Genomic DNA, 22,487 nt, shown 5'->3' with positions numbered 1-22,487 from the left:
CCAGAATATTTATATTATCCTTTTTAGTAAAAACATATTATTTTGCTGTCATAATATAATTCCCTTTTTAAAAGTGGTTTTCTTTACTAAAGTATGTTAAGAAATACACCACTTCATATCATTTCATTTCCTTGTGTACTAATTATTTTCCTCTTTTTTTTCTTTTAAACTTTTCACAACATTATTCCAAGTTAGAGATGAACTTCACTGCCTAGGCACTGTAGAGTAAATTACTGATGAACGTGTGGTTAAATAATGTGTACCCATATCTTTGATTCATCTCCTTCTCCTCTCTGAGAAAAGAAAAAAAAAAATCTCAGACCATTTCTTGGACCAATCCCAAGCTTTTAATTGAGCTTTAGAAATAAAAAATAAAGGCAACATGAAACCATTGGTGCCAAAAGGTATTTGCTTGTTATTATTATACAAATGCATATTAATCGTCTTTTAAATAGTTTTTTCCCCTCTTTTTTAAGTATAGTTCACTCACCCTCACCCAGGGCACAGTGAGGGTGTGTAAGGGGTGAATCTGACACGGACCCTGCTCTTTAGGAGCTCTTGGTCTGATAACAGAGGTGAAGTGCAAATACCTCCTTTTGTAGTCATGGCATATGATCTCCCCTGTTTTCAGAGTGACAGGCATGTATCTATTCAAATAAATTCAGAGCCTCATCCTGACTGACAAACAACATGTTTTGATTCCTAATGAGTAGAAAAGGAAAGTTAGGAGAATTCTAGGATATTAATAAACTGAGAAATCCTTTTATGTTTAGCTTTAAGGATATTTTCAGTATTCAATTGAGAATGCTAAATGCCACAACACTGATAAAGTATTTTTGGGATTCAGAGAATAACCTTTCCCCCATGTGGGATGAAGTGTAATGTTCAAAATTTCCACCATCATTTGGTTTCTGTATTCACTGCTTAGGGCAGTAACTGGAACCTTTCTCTGCATTTGCTCTTTACAGGTGATATTGTTCCTGATAATGTTGGTCATGCGCAAGCGTGTTGCTCTCACCATTGCCTTGTTCCACGTGGCTGGCAAAGTCTTCATCCACTTGCCACTGCTAGTCTTCCAACCCTTTTGGACTTTCTTTGCTCTTGTCTTGTTTTGGGCATACTGGATCATGACACTTCTTTTTCTTGGCACTACTGGTAAGAAGACCTGCTGCTGCTTCTCCTTATTCGTGATGAATCTGATTTGTATTAAATTATTTTAAAACTTCAGATAGAATTCTTAGACCTCTGATTGCCATTGGAACTAGCAATGAATTTGGTTAAGATTCTTCAACAGCCCATTCCCTATTCATGATTTTTAGATCCTCCTCCCAAAGTAAGTCCAGACAGGTCATGGCTTTGAAGTCCAGTACTGATTCAGACATTAGGATTCATTCTAAGATGGACAAATGAACTCCGTGCAGCTGTGGGGCAGCCTTAAACCCCAGTTACAGCCAAAGATCAACTTGCTTCCTCGGGATTTTCTAATTTGGAAAAGATCTGAACCTACGTAGAGTTTCTGGTGATGATATTGTTTGTAGTTAGACTCTCAGACTTGCATGTAGCTACACTTTATATCAGAAGTTAACCCTAAATGGAATTAATAGTGATGCGTGGCATAAGGATAGTGTGCTTGTATGTAACTTCTCTGGCAGTTCAACACGCATTCACTAATTGAATATAATATTAATTTCTGTCCTTTGCTAATAATTGAGATATCTATAATTATTAGATGAGTAATAAAAGAGCCCTGAAAAAAGATTGAAGTGTTTGAAAATTCATGCCTAAATTAACTGACGTGGTAAGAACTATATTCAAATAGAACACTTTTTAAAAGCTATATGATGCCTTTGGGGAAAACAAATGCTTAAATGTATAATGTCTGGCTTCACAGCTTTTCAAGTGATAATTATTTTTGTCTCTTAATTAAATAGCACCGTGATCATAAATTTTGTGGTTTGGGGGTAGGAGGGACTGTTGTTGGAAATTAGATTAATCTCTTATATTTAACAGCCATATTTCTTAGTTTGTACTTTATGAGCTCCTTCTTTCCTTCCTTGATTATTTTCCCAGGCAGCGCTGTTCAGAATGAGCAAGGCTTTGTGGAGTTTAAAGTTTCTGGGCCTCTGCAATACATGTGGTGGTACCATGTGGTGGGCCTGATTTGGATCAGTGAATTTATCCTAGCGTGTCAGCAGATGACTGTGGCAGGAGCTGTGGTAACATACTATTTTACTAGGTGAGAATTTATTCTTGTCAAAAAACTTAAGATCTTCTAAGTGATTGTGTCTGAAGGAGATAGAAGTAAGGCTGGTAAGGGTTTTATTTCTTTAAAAAGTAATTGGAAATAAATATGACAAAATGTTATAGCTGATAATCCTGAGAGGTAGGAACATGGGAGGTTGTTATTTAATCTTTATACTTTTCTGTAAGTTTCTCAAAAAAGTTAGAACAGCAGGTCATGACATAACTTCAATTATATTAGGCAGAAAAATAAATCTTGTAGTGTCTTATGTACTTTTTACTTTATATAAAGGTCCATCAGGGGCACCTAGGTGGTGCACCCAGTTAAGCATCGGACTCTTAGATTTGGCTCAGGCCATGATCTCAGGGTAGTGAGATCAAGCCCTGGGTGGGGTGCTCAGCACGGAATCTGCCTAAAATTCTCTCCCCTTCTCCCTCTGCCCCTCACATTTGTACTCTTTCTAAAATAAATCAATAAATCTTAAAAAATTAAATAAATAAAGGTCCATCAAAGGACAACAAGCCTTTTTTTTTTTTTTTAAAGATTTTATTTATTCATGAGATATATACAGAGAGAGAGGCAGAGACACAGGCAGAGGGACAAGCAGGCCCAATGTGGAACTCTATCCTGGGACTCCAGGATCATGCCCTGAGCCAAAAGCAGACACTCAACCACTGAGCCACCCAGGCGTCCCGACAAACCTTTTTAATTTATTTGGGTCAGAACAGTATTGTGACTCCCATTCCTAATTTCAGAGATGAATATAAGCTGTAGGCCTTTTAGTTTTCTATTAAAATGAAGTACCTGGTCTAGATTGAACATCTTTCCTTTTTTTTTTTTTTAAGATTTATTTATTTATTTATTTGAGAGAGAGCAGGTGGGGAGAGACGGAGGATGAAGGATAGTCTTTTAAGCAGACTCCATGCTGAGAATGGAACTGACGTAAGGCTCCATCCCACGACCTTGAGATCCTGACATGAGCTGAAATCAAGAGCTGGATGCTGGGGAATCCCTGGGTGGCTCGGCGGTTTGGCGTCTGCCTTTGGCCCAGGGTGCCGCCCTGGAGTCCCGGGATCGAGTCCTGTGTCAGGCTCCCGGAATGGAGCCTGCTTCTCCCTCTGCCTGTGTCTCTGCCTCTCTCTCTCTGTCTCTCTCTCTCATGAATAAATAAATAAAATCTTAAAAAAAAAGAAAAAGAGCTGGATGCCTAACCAACTGTACCACCCAGGCACCCCAGAACATCTTTTTTAAGTTCCATTTTTTGATTGTACATTTAACTCTGTATTTACTAGTAAAAGCTTTCAAAGCACAGTTTAATTTTAGTTAATGTCTTAGAGCCTAAGAACCCCATGAAACTACCATAGAGAAATGAAACATTAACTCTATTTGGTACATCAGCAGCATTTGTATTAGTTGTATACTACTTTCCCATTTTGTCACAAATCTAGAATTTTTTTTAGATGAACTAATTTTTCACTGCATTGGGCTCTGAACCATTCCTGTATTTAGCCTTTGTTTTAAATGTCTTTGGTTATTTTTTAAGCAGGGATAAAAGGAATTTGCCATTTACACCTATTTTGGCATCGGTGAATCGCCTTATTCGTTATCACCTGGGTACTGTGGCAAAAGGATCTTTCATTATCACGTTAGTCAAAATTCCACGAATGATCCTTATGTACATGCACAGTCAGCTCAAAGGAAAGGTAAGGAGAAAATACTTTTCTGGGCTTTCTGTGGTCATATCCCCCAGACCTCAGCTCTGTGTGTGGTAAAGCTCCCAGTGATGCTAAGTCCATAGCTGTGAACATTTTCTTCAAAATCCTTGCAAAGCAGAATCTAGTCCTTCTGCTTTGTCCCCTACTCTTGCTCTCTACATGCTGTGGCAAAATCCATCATGTCACTGGTTTCCCAAAGTTATCCTGTGCTTCTCTTCCTCTGTGTTGACTCACACCTCCTCCTTGGAACCTCTTCCCTATCCCTGACTGTGGAGATAATATACATTTCAACACAGGTTGGCTCATATGCCACCCCTTCCTAGAAACCTTCCCTGATTCCTCCTCCTCGATGACATCATCTCCTTCTGTCCTCCACTCTTATAGCACTAGTATCTATTGCATATTCTGTTTCTAACCTTTTTTTATGTTTAGCTTTTTTTTCTTCTACAATAGTAGAAGTTCCTTTCTGGTCTTGTATACCTGACTTTATCATATATGCAGTAGGTACTAAATACCTGTTGAATTAAATTGATTAAAAATAATTTAGCTATTACATTTTGAGGGAAAAGAGGGTGGGTACAGAGGCCTTTGAAACATAGGTTGTGATTTTTTTTTTACTTTTATTTATTTTTCTAACATTTAGAATATTCTATATGATGGTTTGATTCTATATGATGGTTTTTAATTATTTCTAATTTGTCCTTTCCAGGAAAATGCTTGTGCCCGATGTGTGCTGAAATCTTGCATTTGTTGCCTTTGGTGTCTTGAAAAGTGCCTAAACTATTTAAATCAGGTGAAGTATTTTAAAAAATAAATCTAACACTCACTTTCAAGGATAGGTTCATCATTTCTTCTTCCAAGATAAAATAATTGAGCTTACTTGAAAGATGTTACATATTTCTCATGATGTTATGCATTGTGGCTTATTCGTGTATATCTATTTCTATCATATTCTTTTATTTTATTTTATTTTATTTTTTATTTATGATAGTCACAGAGAGAGAGAGAGAGAGAGAGAGAGGCAGAGACACAGGCGGAGGGAGAAGCAGGCTCCATGCACCGGGAGCCTGATGTGGGATTCGATCCCGGGTCTCCAGGATCACGCCCTGGGCCAAAGGCAGGCGCCAAACCGCTGCGCTACCCAGGGATCCCTATCATATTCTTTAAAAAAAAAAAAAAAGACTTTATTTGAGAGAGAGGAAGAAAGAGCACAAGCAGGGGGAGGGGCAGAAGGAGAGGGAGGAGCAGGCTCCCCGCTGAGCAGGGAGCCTAATGCTGGGCTCTATCCCAGGACCCTGAGGATCATGACCTGAGCTGAAGGCAGATACTTAACCAACTGAGCCACCCCAGTGCCCTGTCATATTCTTAAGAGTGATGTATATTCTTGTCAAGGCTCATAATTAATTAATTGTAACATAAGGATAAAATATCATTAGGGTTCATCTTCAGGAAAGACATTTATCCCTTAATTCACATCTTTTCATCTTTGATTTTCTCTAAGAATCTGTCTAAGCTAGCCATATTTCTTTAATTCTTCCTTTAAATGTTTGAGAGGTACCTGGCTGGCTCATCCCATAGAGTATGTGACTGTTGATCTCAGGGTCGTGTGTTCAAGCCCCATGTTGAGTATGGAGCTTACCTTTTAAAATGAATGAATGAGTGAATGAATGAAAGAATATTGTTTGAAAGCTTTAGTTTAGTAAAAAGTCATTGTGACACTTAAACTCACTTTTTTGCTCTGTCTACTATTGTCTAAGACTAGTGTGCTGTCTATCCTGATACTTTTTTCTGGGAGATCCAGCTGCTTAAAGACTATGATATTAGGGATCCCTGGGTGGCGCAGCGGTTTGGCGCCTGCCTTTGGCCCAGGGCACAATCCTGGAGACCTGGGATCGAATCCCACGTCAGGCTCCCGGTGCATGGAGCCTGCTTCTCCCTCTGCCTGTGTCTCTGCCTCTCTCTCTCTCTCTCTCTCTCTCTCTGTGACTATCATAAATAAATAAAAATTTTAAAAATTTTTAAAAAAAGACTATGATATTAGCCTGGGAGATAGTCTCAGAGGAAGTGCTATGTCTTGCTGTGTCTAGGCACACAGGACTCTCTTTGAAGCACTCTTCCCATCTTTTCTTCTTCTTCTTCTTTCTTCTTTCTTCTTTCTTCTTCTTTCTTCTTCTTTCTTCTTCTTCTCTTCCTTTTTTTTTTACAACTTCTCTGCATTACTTGAAAATCAGTTGTAATGTGCCAATGCCCTCATCTAATAGGCCAAAGATAGAAATGGGCTTTTTTTTTTTTAATTTTTTTTTTAATTTTTATTTATTTATGATAGTCACAGAGAGACAGAGAGAGAGGCAGAGACATAGGCAGAGGGAGAAACAGGCTCCATGCACCGGGAGCCTGATGTGGGATTCGATCCCGGGTCTCCAGGATCGCGCCCTGGGCCAAAGGCAAGCGCCAAACCACTGCGCCACCCAGGGATCCCAGAAATGGGCTTTCTCACCATTTACCTCTAAGTGATTCAAGAGTAGCAATGTACTTACATTCACTCGAGGGTAGTCAGAGGATGGTAGTCCTGTTCGCTGTGGCATTGAGCATGACTGGAATTTTGCTTTATTGGAGTTCTATGGTTAATATGAAAAAAAGTAGGCATGACATTTCATTAGCAAAATAAATTCTTGTCAATTGTAATATTGTATGGATGGAAAGTATTTGGAAGGTCATTATTAAAAAAATTAGTAATAGCCATAGCAATCTGAAAAATTACATTCTTTAAAATTTGGTTTGGGACCAAGTCATCCTTATCGAAGAGTTGATGGATGCAGTACTAAAAATAATCATCATTACATTTTGTACCCATCACTAAATTGCTCATCTGTAGAGAAGAAGCAAAACCCATCTCTTCATTCTCAGTTTCTACCATCTTCCCAAGAGGAATCTTTTGCTCTTTGCAGTTTTCCAAACCTGCCTGAAATGAGTTCCTTCTAACACTTGAATAGCTCCTACTAATCCTTAAAGATTCTACCTTGAGCTTCGCTTCAAAGAAGTCTTCCCTCATTATCCTAGCCCCCCTGCTGACCCTCCACATAACAGATTCATACCTCTGTGAAAACACTAACAATGTTAAATGGAAATCATCTGTTTACCTCTTTTTTTTTTTTTTTTTAGAGATTTTATTTATTTATTCATGAGAGACACAAAGAGAGATGCAGAGACATAGGCAGAGGGAGAAGGAAGCTCCATGCAGGGAGCCTGATATGAGACTAGATCCTGGGACTCCAGGATCACACCCTGAGCCAAAGGCAGGCACTAAACCACTGAGCCACCCAGGGATCCCATTACCTCTTTATTTCCACCTTCAGACCTTTAGCTCCCTAAAGACAGGGATCATAGTTATTTTTGTCTCTCTAGAAACTATTCCAGTATCTGGTATAGAACAGGTGGTCTTTAAATGTTTTCCAAATGAATTGTTAATCAGTGAATACCTGGATTTTAAAAGACTAATAGTGTGATGTAAAACCAGAAGAAAGAGTCTCAAAAAGGAAATGTACAGGTATACAAAAGGAAGAGAACAAATCACACGATGTTAACATGCTCGGTAAGCAAGTGAAAAAATCCAAGGTTCTCAGCTCATCCCATGCTAAATAAACATTAATCATTTTAGTACTGACAGTCCTGAGACATATATCCAAACTTCAAGTTGGTCTTTATTGTACAGGTTTTGTACACTTTGGATCTTCATTGAAGATTTAAGGGTACTGTTAAAATAGTAATAAATAAGTGAGTTTAGGTTTAGAGAGAGTGATTCTGAACTAATACTTAGTTCTGTTTGGAAATGAAACGCTATCAGGCCTGATTACCAGAGTGCTTCATGTCTCCTTTTCTCACAGGAATCTCACTGGAGTTGAGGTCAACATACTGAAGACATCGGAACAGGGCACCTGGGGGTAGCTCAGTGGTTGAGCGTCTGCCTTCAGCTCAGGGCTAGACCCTGGGGTCCTGGGATGAAGTCCTGCATCAGACTCCCTATCAGAGCCTGTTTCTCCCTCTGCCTATGTCTCTGCCTCTCTCCCTGTGTCTCTCATAAATAAATTAATTAAATCTTTTTTAGAAATTTAAAAAAAAAAAAAGTGTTCTAATGAACCCTTCCTGCCAGGTTAAGCAGAAGTATCTGTTGCCAGTAGAATTTTTTTCTTAAGATTTTATTTATTTGAGAGAAAGCAGAGAGAGAGCATGAGCAGGGGAGAGAGGCAGAGGGAGAAGCAGACTCCCTGCTGAGCAGAGAAACTGTTGCAGGGCTTGATTCCAGGACCCTAAGGCCCTGACCTGAGCCACCCAGGTGCCCTACCAGTGGAATTTTTTTAAACCCTTGCTCCTGTGAAATGTTTCAGAGTTGGGTGGGCACCCGTCTGTTTAAAGCATTTAAGATGACAGGAATCATGGCAGTACTGAATAGATGAGCTTTAGAGACTTCTAAAATTTGAAAAAAAAAAAAAAAAAAAGAACCAGTAAGGTCTAAGAGTATGATCTGCTGGTGTTTGAAGGGACATTCTTCTCAGTGCTGTCACAAACATTTGGCAGTTACAAGATTAGTGCTGTGCTAGAGATCAAGCCTGAGCTGGCACCAAGATAACAGGCAGCTCACACCTTTCCTTTTGTCTCTAGTATTTATCACTTCCTGAAAATGAAGTTTCTTTTTCCCATACGCATTGGATTGAGTCCATATTTTTATAGCCTTGTTGGAGAAGACAAGATGGATAATTGGGAGGATATACAGTGGAGAAAGCCCAGATATTGAAGGTGTGTTTCAATCCCAACAGTTTAATTATTTGGCAAGTCCAGTGAAACTTCAGAATCTTCGTTTCCTTCTTCACTGAGTAGAGAAAAATATACCTATCCTCATAGGCTTTAGGCAAGGATGAAATATTAATGCAGATAAATCACCTCTTACAGTGCCTGGCTCTTGATCATCACCTAGTAACCGTTATCACTCTCTCCTGCTCCCCTCATTTTATTGTTTTATAAAGAACTCCCAATGTTTTACTCTAAGATAAGAGAGCTCTGGCAAAGATAAAACGAGAAGTAGTTCTAAAGATGTATCTACTTTCTTTAAAAGTAAATATAATGTAAAATACTGAAGAGTTTGGAAAACCAAGAGAAAACAAAGTCACCCATGATCTCACTGTGCTAATAAAAGTGACCTTTATTGAAATATGTACTATTAGCTTTGAGAAAAAGTTTCTAATATTTTATTTCAGTGTAGTAATGTCTTATCAGACATTGCTTATAGACTGATAAGACAGTCATCTGTAAAACGAGGATAATAATAGTATCTGTAGTGCCCATTACCATGAGGATGCAGAGATGGTATCTGTAGTACTCTGAGTCTGTGCCTGGACACAGCATATCCTCTGTAATGATGACTCTTACTGTATAATACTGTTCACAGTTAGTTTCTTTTACATTTTTTAATGTGCAGTGGTTTTTATTTTTCTCCTGGCAGGTCTTTCAGACTTTTTTAACGCTTTCTTACTTAGCTTTTATGCTTGGAAAGATTTTTCCCACCTCAAGGTCAAATAATTATTCCAGTATTTTTTCCTCTAATATTTCAGATGTTTACCTTTTTTTTTTTTTTTTTAATACTTTTGAGTTGGGGATTTAATCAGTTGTCTCATGGCCAGTTAGTCATTATTCTTGCTTCTGCTATGAAACGTCACTTTAATCATGTACTAAATTCTTCTACATCATACTTGAGTATGTCTTAGGACTTTCTTTTCTGTACTATTGATCTGCCTATGCTTTTACACCAGTACTGCAATATCTAATTACTATACCTTCTTCTACTTCCTCCTCTCCCTCCTCCTCCTCTTCTTCTTCTTTTTCTTTTTCTTCTTCTTCTTCTTCTGGATACAATGGGTATTTTTTTTTTATTTTTTATAGCTTCATTATATATCTCTAACACTTATAATACAAATTCCTCTCATTCTTATTTTTCAAAAATTTATTTTCAAGTCACCTGTTTACATTCTGAAATTATCTTTGGAATGTTTAATAGAGTACAGTGAAATAATAATACTAATTTTAATGCCAGCTAATATTTATTGAACACTTACCATGTGCTAGGCACTGTGGTTCGTTCACACTTTACATGTAGAGTCTCCCATCCAGAGATTTGTTGTGTCTACTCTTTGGAAATGGTTAACAATTAGTTAATGCCTGTTGCATTGTTTTCCTCCTGTCCTTTCTTTTGCTGTCACTCCTGAGATCATCATGCAACTTTTTTTTTTTAAAGATTTTATTTATTTATTAATGAGACACACACAGAGAGAGAGAGAGAGAGAGAGAGAGAGATGCAGAGACACAGGCAGAGGGAGAAGCAGGCCCCATGCAGGAAGCCTGACGTGGGACTCGTTCCTGGGTCTCCAGGATCACACCCTGGGCTGCAGGCAGCGCTAAACCACTGTGCCACCGGGGCTGCCCATCATGCAACTTTGAAGTCAAAAGCCTTGAGTAGGGCTGGACAGTGCAGACCCCTGCAGGACAGTTGAGGAGCATTAGGTTACTCATGGAAATGAGTGCAGCAGACTGGGCCCAAGGCAGTAGAAAGTGGTAGAGACTAGTAAACTGGGGAGTTCATATTGCATCCCCAGAGGGCAGTCACTTTTTAGCTCTGATATACTCTTGCCATGTGAGAATTTCTAGACAGTTGCTAACTCTTCCACTTTCTCAAGTGAAGCCAGAATTCTGGATGTTTGCATTTTGTCTCCTGCTATTAAAATGTTGACAACTAAAAAAAAAAAAAAACTGAATGAGCCAGACAAATAAGGTCTTTAGGCCACCAAAAGTCAGTTGTCCAGGACACCTGGGTGGCTCAGTGTTTGAGCATCTGCCTTTGGCTCGGGGCATGATCCTGGAGACCTGGGATCGAGTCCCGCGTCGGGCTCCCTGCATGGGGCCTGCTTCTCCCTCTGCCTCTGTGTCTGCCTCTCTCTCATGAATAAATAAATAAAATCTTAAAAAAAAAAAGTCAGTTGTCCATAAGCCATCAGCTTATTGCCAGTGCTTTAGAGAATTTAGAGGTTAATAGTAGAGGAGTATTGATAATGAAGGTAGAGGAGACCAGAATCCTTTTGCAGCATGGTATGAAATTCTAAAAGCCCAAGCCATGGTCCAGTGCCAAACTGCATGGAAAATACAGCTGGCTTCAGAAAGGACCGTTGGATTTTCAAAATAAGCCATTTATTATTTATAGCATAGGTGCTAGAGTTTTGCACATAAAAAGAGTGAACTGTGAACTGCTCTTTGTTTCTGCAAGTGCGTATCTTAAGTGACCAGGAAGGTGATTGTACACCTCATCTAACAGAATTCACTTTAGGTGGAGAGACTGTTACAACTAAAATCTGTTTCTTGTGGGCATTATTCAGCCCTTGGTTTGCTTTGACACCATTTAGAAGTAGTGTGTTTAATACTAGACGGATCTGCTCTCTGGCTGCCAAGCTTTTAAGATTATAAAGCTCTTCTCTATGCAGTTGCAAAGATATTTTTTGAGCACCTACTACCTAATACTACATTAAGCACTTAATATATATTATCACTTTCTCTCTAGAACTCTGTAAGGAAGGCTCATTTCCTCTGTCTTACAGATGAGAAAGTTGAGACTAGCATCTTGTGGCAAATCGTATGACCTAGAGATGGAGGAAGTTTTCAAAACTAAGTTTGCCCAGTTCTTGCCATGAGATCACCATTTCTCATATAAATATATACTCATTTTATGCATCATAAAAAATACTAAAGTACAGATTATTATAGAGATCATGCAAACATCTCAAATTTTCATGTTTTGTGTTATAAAGTAAGAGAAGCAGTGGTTTTAATGACAATCAATTTAAGATTTACAACATATTTTTAATTCGTATATGCCTTAAAAAGTCCTAAGAATTTAGAACCAAACTAACAATGGCAGATGACAACACTTGAGGAATGGTTGAGCATCTGCCTTCAGCTCCTGGGGTCCTGGGATCAAGTCCCACATCGGGCTCCCTGCATGGAGCCTGCTTCTCCCTCTTCCTGTGTCTTGGCCTCTCTCAGTGTCTCTCATGAATAAATAAAATCTTTAAAAAAAAAAATAAAGGAACCAAACTGAATGAAACGTATGGTATAGGTTGTTGGGCTTTTTGTCCCCCATTCCTCACTCAAAATAAGAAAGGGATAATTTTCACTATATTTTCCCTTATTTAATTTATAATGATCCACACGTAGAGTTGCATGTACCTTTTCCCTTTTCCTACCATTGTTGTCTATCTTGCCCTAGTAAGTGAGTTATTATATACAGATTTTAAATTTCAAGAGAATTTCTAGTTCTGTAAGTGAAGAAAAGAAAGGTGTGAAAATGTGGAAGCAGTATTCCGGAACATGTGGCCAAGCAGGCCTGGGTTATCTACATGGTGACCTTCTACCCTAACATTTTCTTCCACATGCCCAGGACTTTTTCTTTTTATTCATTCATTCACTCATTCATTCATGGGAAACACAGAGGGGCAGAGACATAGGCAGAAGGAGAAGCAGGCTCCCTATGGGGAACCAGATGCAGGACTCGATCCCAGGACCCTGGGATCGTGACCTCAGCCAAAGGCAGATGCTTAACCACTGAGCCACCCAGGTGCCCCGACCAGGACTTTTATACCTCATCCTGTCACATACAAATGCTACCAGGGACCCCTTGGGCCTAACAGTCATCCTTTTAAAAAGCTTCCTGGATGGCAATCACCTTTTATCTTCCTTCTGGGAGTTATACAGTCTCAAGCCTATATCCTGCCTGAGCAGATGTTGGGCACTGGCTAAATGTTCATCATTTGCCTCTCTGTGGGCAGTTGAGCGCAAGATCAGGAAGGTTGTCTGTGAAGGTAGGTGGGCTGTAAAAATCTCAACCAAGTAGTTGAACAGAAAGTTCAGAGAACAGTAATAGGGAAAGCCACAGAGAACTCAGAATTTCTTGAGAGCCTTAGCGTGAATCCTTTCAGACTAGGAGGTATAGAAGTGAAAGGAAAGTTTCATTGGCCTGCTGTGATCTGTAGCACAATTTTATTCCTGAAGAGGTCATCTTGACCTTTGTGTGTCACATGCAGCTCATCTTCCTGCCTTAGGAGTGGGAGAAAGAGCTTATGAAATATCCACTTAACTTTTTTTCAGTTAGGTTGAATACAAAGGAGTTGCACAGATCTGTAGGAATTTTGCCAAGAAAGCTAAATTTCTGTGATATATCCAACCCTGAAACTGAGGAGTGGAGAAAAGAAATTATTGCTGCCTCCTTCCATGTCCACAAAGGGTAGATGGAATGGGTGGGGCAGGATGGGAAGAGAAGAAAGAAGCAGGTCAGAGGAGGAATAATAATTTCTTCTGAATTATTGAAAAACAAAACTTCTGTGGCGTAGTTTGGAGATGTTAGACCCTCTTTGAGTTTGCTGGTCTGATGATAACAGAGGAGAGAGGTTGGAGGTATGTGGATCCTCTCTTGCTTCTATATCTTTCAAAGAAGGTCATGGTCAAACTGGGAAGGGTAAAGAGGCACCTGGGTGGCTCAGTGGTTGAACGTCTGCCTTTGGCTCAGGTTGTGATCCCGGGGTCCTGGAATCGAGTCCCACATCAGGCTCCCTATGGGAGCCTGCTTCTCCCTCTGCCTGTGTCTCTGCCTCTCTCTCTCTGTGTCTCGAGTCCCACATCAGGCTCCCTATGGGAGCCTGCTTCTCCCTCTGCCTGTGTCTCTGCCTCTCTCTCTCTGTGTCTCGAGTCCCGCATCAGGCTCCCTATGGGAGCCTGCTTCTCCCTCTGCCTGTGTCTCTGCCTCTCTCTCTCTGTGTCTCTCATGAATAAATAAATAAAATCTTTTTAAAAAATAAGTAAATAAACAAACTGGGAGGGGAGAATAGCTTAGTTAAGAGTGAGTTCTTGATACTCATTGAGGAGGTAAAGTTTAAGAGAGTAACTATTTGATTTAAATGGGTTATCCGGTATCCTTGATTCTAGATATTATAGTGCCTTTTTTTTTTTTTTAAGCTTCGGAAAGCATCTAATAATACATAGTTAATATGGCAGGTATTTTCCCCCTGAGAACCTGTTATTAATTAAATGGTTCATTAGTCTCCTGATCATGTCTTAGAATAAGGGAAATAAGGTATTTTCCTGTGTTTTCCTTATGGGATGTTCTGTTTCAAATCACCACAGACATCTGTCAGTTGTCAGAAGTCGTAGAGAAAGGTACTAAAAGACTGGAAATGAGGAAATGTGGTTTGTATTTCAAAAGGGATGAGAAGATGGGGTTCGTGGACTATAAACAAGGTTGATGTTGATACTGGGCAATACTCTAGAACAGGAGTCAACAGCAAAGTTTTTCTGTAAAGGACCAAATAGTAAATATTTTTGGCTTTGTGGCCATATAGACTCTGTCACAATTGCTCATTTCTGCCATTGTAGCATGAAAACAGCCATAAACACTATGTAAACAAATGAAAATTGCTGTGTTCCAGTAAAACTTTATTTACAGAAGTAGACAGCAGGCCAGCTTTGGCCCACAGGTTGTAGTTTGACAATCTCTGCTTTAGAATAAATTGTTAAATGGGTTTTTTGTGTGTTTGAGTATAGAGGGAACTGGTTGGTCTTGGTTCTTTGAGAAGAGATCAGGCCTGGGAAGTTCTTCTCCATCATTTTTCAGCAGAGTTACTGTTACATAAGATCAAAAGTATAGTTTATTTTGATATCATTGAGGCATTTGGTAGAATATTTCAAAAGAAGCTTTATAGGTAAAATGTAGACCACTGCACTGCAGTTAGGTAGTTGACTCTTTGGTGCCTGCTATCTTTTAGCTGATAAGAAGCAATGGCAGATGACAATATATGAGAGCAAGCAGCAAACTAATGCTACCAGAACAATTTAATAGTATTATTTCTTTAAAACACTCTATATATTAGCTTTTGAGATAAAAAGAACTGTAAACATAATGAAGTAGTATATTCTGATAACAAATTACCCTGGTTTGTTTGATGGAGTGATATGTAGTAAAATCATGTTATCTTTCTCAAAGAGCATCATTATATCCTACTGCCTCCTCGCTGAAAAAGTAGTGCCCTACCCGTATAGTCTTCTTTCCTTGGCCCTATAATATTCTGTGTTTTCAATCGATGAATTTAACTGTAAAATAACAAGTTAATTTTTTGGTGACTCAAATTTCATGCCAAATTCCTATTAACAAGCATACAATAGGAACATTCATAAATTAAAGACTATATCTCCCAAGCTCAGTGTTTAAATGGGACTGGGAGATACTGGCTTCCAGTTATGGAATGAATAAGTCATGGGGATGAAAGGTACTGGCTTCCAATTATGGAATGAATAAGTCATGGGGATGAAAGGTACAGAATGGGGAAGATAGTGGTATTGTCATACTGTATGGTGACACATGGCAGCCACGCTTCTGGTGAACAGAGTATAACTTACAGAGTTGTGGAGTCGCTATATTGTATAGCTGAAACTAATGTATCATTGTATGTTAAGTATACTTCAGTTTAAGAAAAAGACTTTAGGGACACCTGGGTGGCTTAGTCCCTTAAGCATCTGCCTCCAGCCTAGGTCATGATCCCAGAGTCCTGGGATCAAGCCCACATTGGGCTCCCTGCTCAGCAGGGAGTCTCCTTCTCCCTCTGCTCCATACCCAACTTGTGCTCACTCTCTCTTTCTCTCAAATAAAGAAATAAAATCTCTTAAAATAAAAAATAAAAAAATAAAAAAAAACCTTACAGGGGCACTAGGTGGCTCAGTCGGTTGAGTGTCTAACTCTTAGCTTTGGCTTAAGGTCATGAGATTGAACATGAGGCTCCACACTCAGTGGGGAGTCTGCTTGAGATTCTCTCTCTCCTTTTCCCTTCCACCTTGCTCCCAGGTGCATGTTCTCCCTCTCTCTCATTCTGTCTCTCTCAAATAAATAAATAAATAAATAAATAAACAAACAAATAGATAGATAAATAAAATCTTTAAAAAAAAGAGGACAATGTAAAGTAAGCCCTTTATATGGCAGTTTTCCAACAGCTGTAACATTCTGGACTCACCAACAATTTAAGTCCGCACTAAACCAAAAATTCCCCAGGATAAGTTTTAGTCACAAAGTCTACATACTTTCCCTTCTTAAAACTTAGATGTATTTGATGTTCTAGTATTTATTCACATTTCCCAGAAAATGTCAATCCTATTCTAGAATGCAGTATTAAAAGGGGGAAAAAAATCAGAGTCTGTGACAGAGGGTCAGAGAGGACATGGAGCAGCAGAAGCAGGTATAATTGAATAAAAGTGTGTCAGCTGGGACTCCGTATGACAAGGGACAGAAAGCCAGCTCAATCTGGCCTAAAAAAGAGAGCATGAGGAAGGGGTGGAGAGAGATTGGGAGGAAAGATTCTTAGCAATGTATTAGCTTGTGTGGCTGGAAAGTCCAGAAATGTGGCTCCTAATCATGCAAACATTGTCACCAGGTACAAGTAACTGGTTTCTCTCTGCTCTCTCCCCCTACCACTCCGCCCCCCGCCCCCGTGATGGAAGCCTTGCCCTCCCTTTCATATTGGGACCTCCAGCAGCTTCAGGCTCTTCGCATTATGTTGGCAAAACAGCCATGGCAGTTCATACCCTCACACATTGCTATCCAAGAAAATGAGAGCTGGTTTGTCAGGAGCTCCTGTGGAAGAGAAAGGAAACTTATTTTTTCCCAGAAGCCCTAGGGAACATCTTTTGCTTTCATTGGCTCTATTAGTGTATGTACCAATCCCAGAACCAGTTGTTGTGGAGGTGGGTAAAACATGCTGATCAGCCGACATCAGACTAGGCCCACCCCCAGAGCCAGAGCTAGTGTCCCTCACTCAGACTCTAAGAGAATGGGGAAGGACTGTTTTCTCAAAGGGGATGTGGGGTCCTACTCCCAGGAGGGTATGTTTGCAACAAACCGCTGTCTACCACAAGTACTGTGAGAAATGATAGCATAGTGGAAGGCACCAAAGAGGTAGATGGCAGGTGTTCCAGATAAAACAACACAGCATCCCTGTGCCTTTTACCTATTTGTGTAGCTTTTAAAGCATCACTGGAATGGTAATAATGCATCACTGATATTCATAATGATGAACCTGAGACATCTAGGAAAGGTTAAATTATGTTTGATTTACCTAAGGCAGGGAAGAACTTAATGGATGTTGGAAAGGTTTGTGCATACTTTAATAAATATCAGTATTTTAGAAGGACTAAAACTAAGCCAACCAAAAAGCTCTTTTTACCATATCAGTTTTTTTTTAAATGTCTAGCATTTCCTTGTGCTAAGTCTTAACCTATATCTCACCAAAGGCGTGAGTTTAACTGTGAACTGTTTTCACAAGCTATGCTTTAATCATATTATTTGGTTTATATCTTAACAGAGTAAAATTACATTTATTGATGAAAATATTGTTTTTTGCTTTGGTCCAGAATGCATACACAGCCACAGCTATCAACAGCACCAACTTCTGCACCTCCGCGAAGGATGCCTTTGTCATTCTGGTGGAGAATGCTTTACGGGTGGCTGCCATCAACACAGTGGGGGATTTCATGTTATTCCTAGGCAAGGTAAGACCAAATATGTTATCTGAAACATAAAGTCAATTTTTGCATATTTATATATGAAAAATATCTTGCTCACCAAAATACTAAATATATGTAATATAAAAGAAGCACTTACAAAGCCCTAATTTGTGTCAGATACTGTTCTAAGTATCTATGGTGCTCATTTAATCCTAACAACAAATTTGTAAAGGAAGTTCTAATATTATCCTCATTTTTATAATGGGGAAACGGAGACACAGCAGTTAAGTAATTTGCCCATGTTTCTTCTTACATATTTTGACCTGTAAAGAATTCAGAACCAGTCTGCTTAGTGGTTAGGGGTACTGCATCAGGAGTCTGACTGCGTCAGTTTAAATCCTGGTTCTGTTACCTACTAGCTGTGTGACCAAGGCAGGGTACATAACCATTCTGTGCTTCAATTTGTGCGTGTATGAAAGTGGGATAATAATAGAGTCATACCTGTAGGGCTATGAGGATTAGATGCATAATATGGGTAGTGTACCTAAGACAGTGCTCAACACATTTTACGTTCTCGATGAATGTTGGCTGTTACTGTTATTATGTATAAATGCCTTTAAAACAGAGCTCTTAGGAAGTGAGACTTACCTGTCCTTAAAGTGTCTGAAAAGAGGTAATTTTTATGTACTTTTAAAATCTGCAAAATAATAAATAACAATATAATGGATTTCTTTGTATCTGTAGTTTGAACCATTAAATACTCAGAAAATTTGAAAAATTGAGCTGACACCATTATAGCCTAATAATATCATTTTCATATATTCCCTCCCAGTGTTTTTTGTAGGCTTATATTTCTGTAGAATAACAATCATAGCATCATACCAGTTTGTTCTGTCCTTTGTACTTCATATTATATCATATACAATTCTCATATTGCCCTGATAATCTTCATAATTATTCATTATCATGATGGAAAGTATTTTATCAAATGCCATTCTTAAATATCCTCTTACTGCTAAACATTTAGGTTACTCCAGCCACTGTGTTTTGAAAATGTTTTTGAAAGGGAAAAAATATTTGATGTATAGAGGCATGGATAGCACAGTGTGGTTTCAAGTTCTCAGGCAACTGTCATCTGAAAAGTTTTATTAAAAAACTGTGCAGTTATTTTGAGAATCTGTAATTCAACTTACATTATGACTGTTGGATTTGTCCTTGTCATGTTCTTACAAGAGGAAATGTTTTATAGTAAGGACTGAATGAGTTAATCCATGTTAAGGACTGAGTGTAGTGTTTGACACTCTTATTAACTATTGCTGTTATTTATATGCTATATGACTAATTTAAGAAGGCTTCAGATTTTTTGTCTATTTTATGTTTTACATATTTATAATTTATCTACTGCTAAGAAGGATATGAGGCAACTTAAAGTAAGAACATGTGTACACAGAGCAATTAAAATAAAAGAGAAGCCATATTAGAAAAGTAACAGAAAATTATATTCAGGAGCAGCACTTGATCATGATGGTGATTTTAGTAAACTCTGATGGAGACACTTGCTCAGCACTAGGTACTGAGGAATGTATTTTATGTGAAGTGTTAATCATCCTCCCCTGTAAGGTGAGCCACTGTTATTACCTTCATTTTATAGCAGAGGAAACCAAAGTTAGGAGAACTAGATACGTTGCCCAAATTTAAAGAACTAGAATGTGGCAAAGTTGGAGTTCAAACTTAGGTCTGTCTGGTTTCTCAGTTTTAAGTCACTATGCTCTGACATTAAGTTTGCCCTTGGATTTTTTTTTTAAGAAGTCTTTTGATTCAGGAATTCTCTTGATGGTAAACCACTACTAGAAATAATTCTAAATACAGAAAAATAGAGTATTATTTCTAATAGCTACCAATTGCAAATAATCTGCTGCCTAACAAATTGCACTACTAAGCATTTATCCTAAAGATACAGATGTAATCTGAAGGGGCACCTGCACCCCAATGTTTATAGCAGCAATGTTCACAATACCCAAACTATGGAAAGAGCCCAGATGTTTATTGACAGATTAATGGATAAAGAAGATATGGATATACACCATGGAATACGACCCAGCCATCAAAAAAGAAAAAGAAAAAAAAGAAAAGAAAGAAATCTTGCCATTTGCAATGACATGGATAGAACTAGAGGGTATTATGCTAAGCAAAATAAGTCAATCAGAAAAAGATAATTATCATATGATTTCACTCATACGTGGAATTCCAGAAACAAAATGGGACCATAGAGGAAGGGAGACAAATATAAAACAAGATGAAATCAGAGTGGGAGACAAACCATAAGAGATGCTGAACTCTAGGAAAAAAATTGAGGGTTGCTGGAGGGTGGGGATCTGGGGGACAGGGTAACTGGGTGATGGACATTAAGGAGGTCATGTGATATAATGAGCCCTGGGCGTTATAGAAGATTAATGAACCACTGACCTCTACCTCTGAAACTAGCAATATACTACATGTTAGTTCATTGAATTTAAGTTTAAAAAAAAAAAAAGTTTGTTTTAAATCTACTGCCTAACAATAGAGAAATGGTTAGAAATAATAGCAGACTATTATTCACCTATTAGACCATATTTTTCATTAAAAGTTTATAATATGATAAGCGAAAAGGCTGAGTAAAACTACTGGACTATCACTGTTAAGTACTGTTTAAGAATGTACATATGAAAAAGAATTACTATCTCAAAATGTTAATGATTATCTTTGGAATTGAAAATATCTTTAGATATTGAAAATATGAGTGATTCGAAACCCCTTCCCCTATGTTACCATAATAATCTCTATAAAATATGGATTTTTGGAATGCCTGGGTGGCTCAGCGGTTGAGTGTCTGCCTTTGGCTCAGGGCGTGATCCTGGAGTCCTGAGATCTAGTCCCACATCAGGCTCCCCACAGGGACCCTGCTTCTCCCTATGCCTATGTCTCCACCTCTCTCTGAATAAATAAATAAAATCTTTAAAAATAAATAAATATGGATTTTTCTATAATGGAGAAATATAGAGATGATAGAATACAATATTTTAAAATTGACTTTGAGTTTTTCAGCAGCTTAGTGACCTGTCAAAATTTTTTCTCTAGTTTTATCATAACCTTTTTTTCATCCCACAAATATTCTAGAATGCCCACTACTAATGTGTGAGGGACTTTTCTGGGTACTGGTTATATACTAGTCAATAAAAAGAATTTAAAATCTAGTAGAAAAGGCAGCTTTATATCCCTCTTTTCACTTAATATTATGTTATGAGCTTTTCCTATTTTATTAAAAATATTTTAAACATGGTTAAGCAATTGCTGTATCATCATTTATTTAACCAAACCTCCAATTTCTTTTTACGGTTAAACTGTTCTCATTTATGAATATAAAGTATGATACTGTGAAACTTTTGTATACAAATCCTTGCCTGTGTCGATCCTTATTTCCTGAGCCCAGAATCATAGAAGTGGAATTAATGAGTCAAAGTACATAATAGGTTTCTTGATGTACATTGCTAAATTGCTTTCCAGAAACATATAAGTTGGAATAATACAAAATTTGTAACACTGTAAAAAAGCCACGGATGATAAATTATTTTTTAATCAAGATACTAAAAAAGGAGGGAAAAAATTGAGAGGGGAATAAAGTCTTCTGGGTTTTCAACATACTGAGATAAATATTCTTTAGTTATCTTTTTTAAAATGTAGTTCTGATCACAGAATGCAGGAAATCTTTTGAAAGCATTTCTTTCGTTACAATTAAAAGTGGCTACTAGTATGCAGAAATAGTTTTCTGATCAGATAGTTCAAGTGGGTAGATCTGAATAAGCATTATAAAGGACAGGGAGCATCTGGGTGGCTCAGTTGGTGAAGCACCTACTGTCTGTTCTTTGGCTCAGATCATGATTCCAGGGTCCTGGGATCAAGCCCCACGTCATGTCATCCTGGCTCCTTGCTGAGCAAGGAGTTTGCTTTTCCCTCTGCCCCTCCCCCTGCCTGTGCTCTTTCTCACTCACTCACTCTCTCTCAAATAAATAAAGTCATTTAAAAAAAATAAAAGTGTCAGGAACAAACTATTGATAATATACAACTTGGATTAATCATGAGGGAATTTTGCTGAGTGGAAAACTCCAATCCAGAAAATTAAATACTGTATTGATTCCATTTATATAACATTCTTAGATACCTTTTTTTTTTTTTAAGTAGGCTCTATGCCGAATGTGGGGCTTGAAACAGTCTTAAAATGACAACATTGTGGAAATTGGGAACAGATTTGTGGTCACCCAGTTAGAGATGGGGTTGGGGGAGGAATAGGAATAGTCATAAAAAGGGTAAGGTGAAGGATCCTTGTGATGATGAAAATGTTCTGTATCTTGACTATGTTGACGTCAATACTGTGGTTATGAGATTGTACAATACTATAGTGTAGTTTTACAAGATGTAATCATTGACGGGAACTAGGTAAAGGGTACATGGAATCATCTGTGTTATTTCTCACACCTACCCATGAATTCAAAATTGTCTTAAAACTTAAGATTTAATTTTAAAATCCCTAAATTTAAAAGAAAACCAAAGACAGTGCCATGGATCCCATTTCCATGGAACCCAAGTAGTTTCATGGCATGGTAAATTAGATTTGGGAGGGATCTTAGGTCCTCTAATGTAGTGGCTTGTGAACTGTGATCACTGGCCTATAGGGCCCCCACAGATAAAAAATAGAGATTTACAAGCTATTTAAACATTTTCAAGTCCAGTAGATAGTGCATATTTGCCCAATAAAACTATACAAAAATACCCACAAAATCTCAAGCTCCTCACTTCTGTGTGAAATTATTTTATCTCTATTTGATAATACTTTTTCTAACATTAATCATTGGAAGTTTATTTGGTATTGATTAATTAAAAATGAGGATATGAATTATTACGTATAGGTGCTATTT

General features: G+C 38.2%; 1 protein-coding gene across 19 annotated transcripts in view; it reads left to right on the top strand.

Moving 5' to 3' along the window:
* Window positions 1-22,487, top strand: part of SLC44A1 (solute carrier family 44 member 1) — a 192,394-nt gene that overhangs the window by 117,907 nt on the left and 52,000 nt on the right. For 10 of the 19 annotated variants that reach the window (XR_011995462.1, XR_003235584.2, XM_072727798.1 and 7 more), the window contains 5 exons: window positions 969-1,155; window positions 2,071-2,236; window positions 3,789-3,945; window positions 4,667-4,750; window positions 17,443-17,580. Coding sequence is in view for 12 of the 19 variants with exons in the window: in XM_072727798.1 (XP_072583899.1) it covers window positions 969-1,155; window positions 2,071-2,236; window positions 3,789-3,945; window positions 4,667-4,750; window positions 17,443-17,580 (732 nt within the window). In the remaining 7 variants the exon portion in view is untranslated. Of the gene's footprint in view, window positions 1-968; window positions 1,156-2,070; window positions 2,237-3,785; window positions 3,946-4,666; window positions 4,751-17,442; window positions 17,581-22,487 lie in introns of all 19 variants that reach the window. The other 9 variants (XR_011995460.1, XR_011995463.1, XR_011995465.1 and 6 more) reach the window with 1 other exon arrangement.

This window comes from Vulpes vulpes, chromosome 12, assembly GCF_048418805.1.
Source record: "Vulpes vulpes isolate BD-2025 chromosome 12, VulVul3, whole genome shotgun sequence".
Classification (NCBI taxonomy): domain Eukaryota; kingdom Metazoa; phylum Chordata; class Mammalia; order Carnivora; family Canidae; genus Vulpes; species Vulpes vulpes.
Note: the sequence above shows the minus strand (reverse complement) of the source record. Positions and strands in the feature narration are given on the sequence as shown.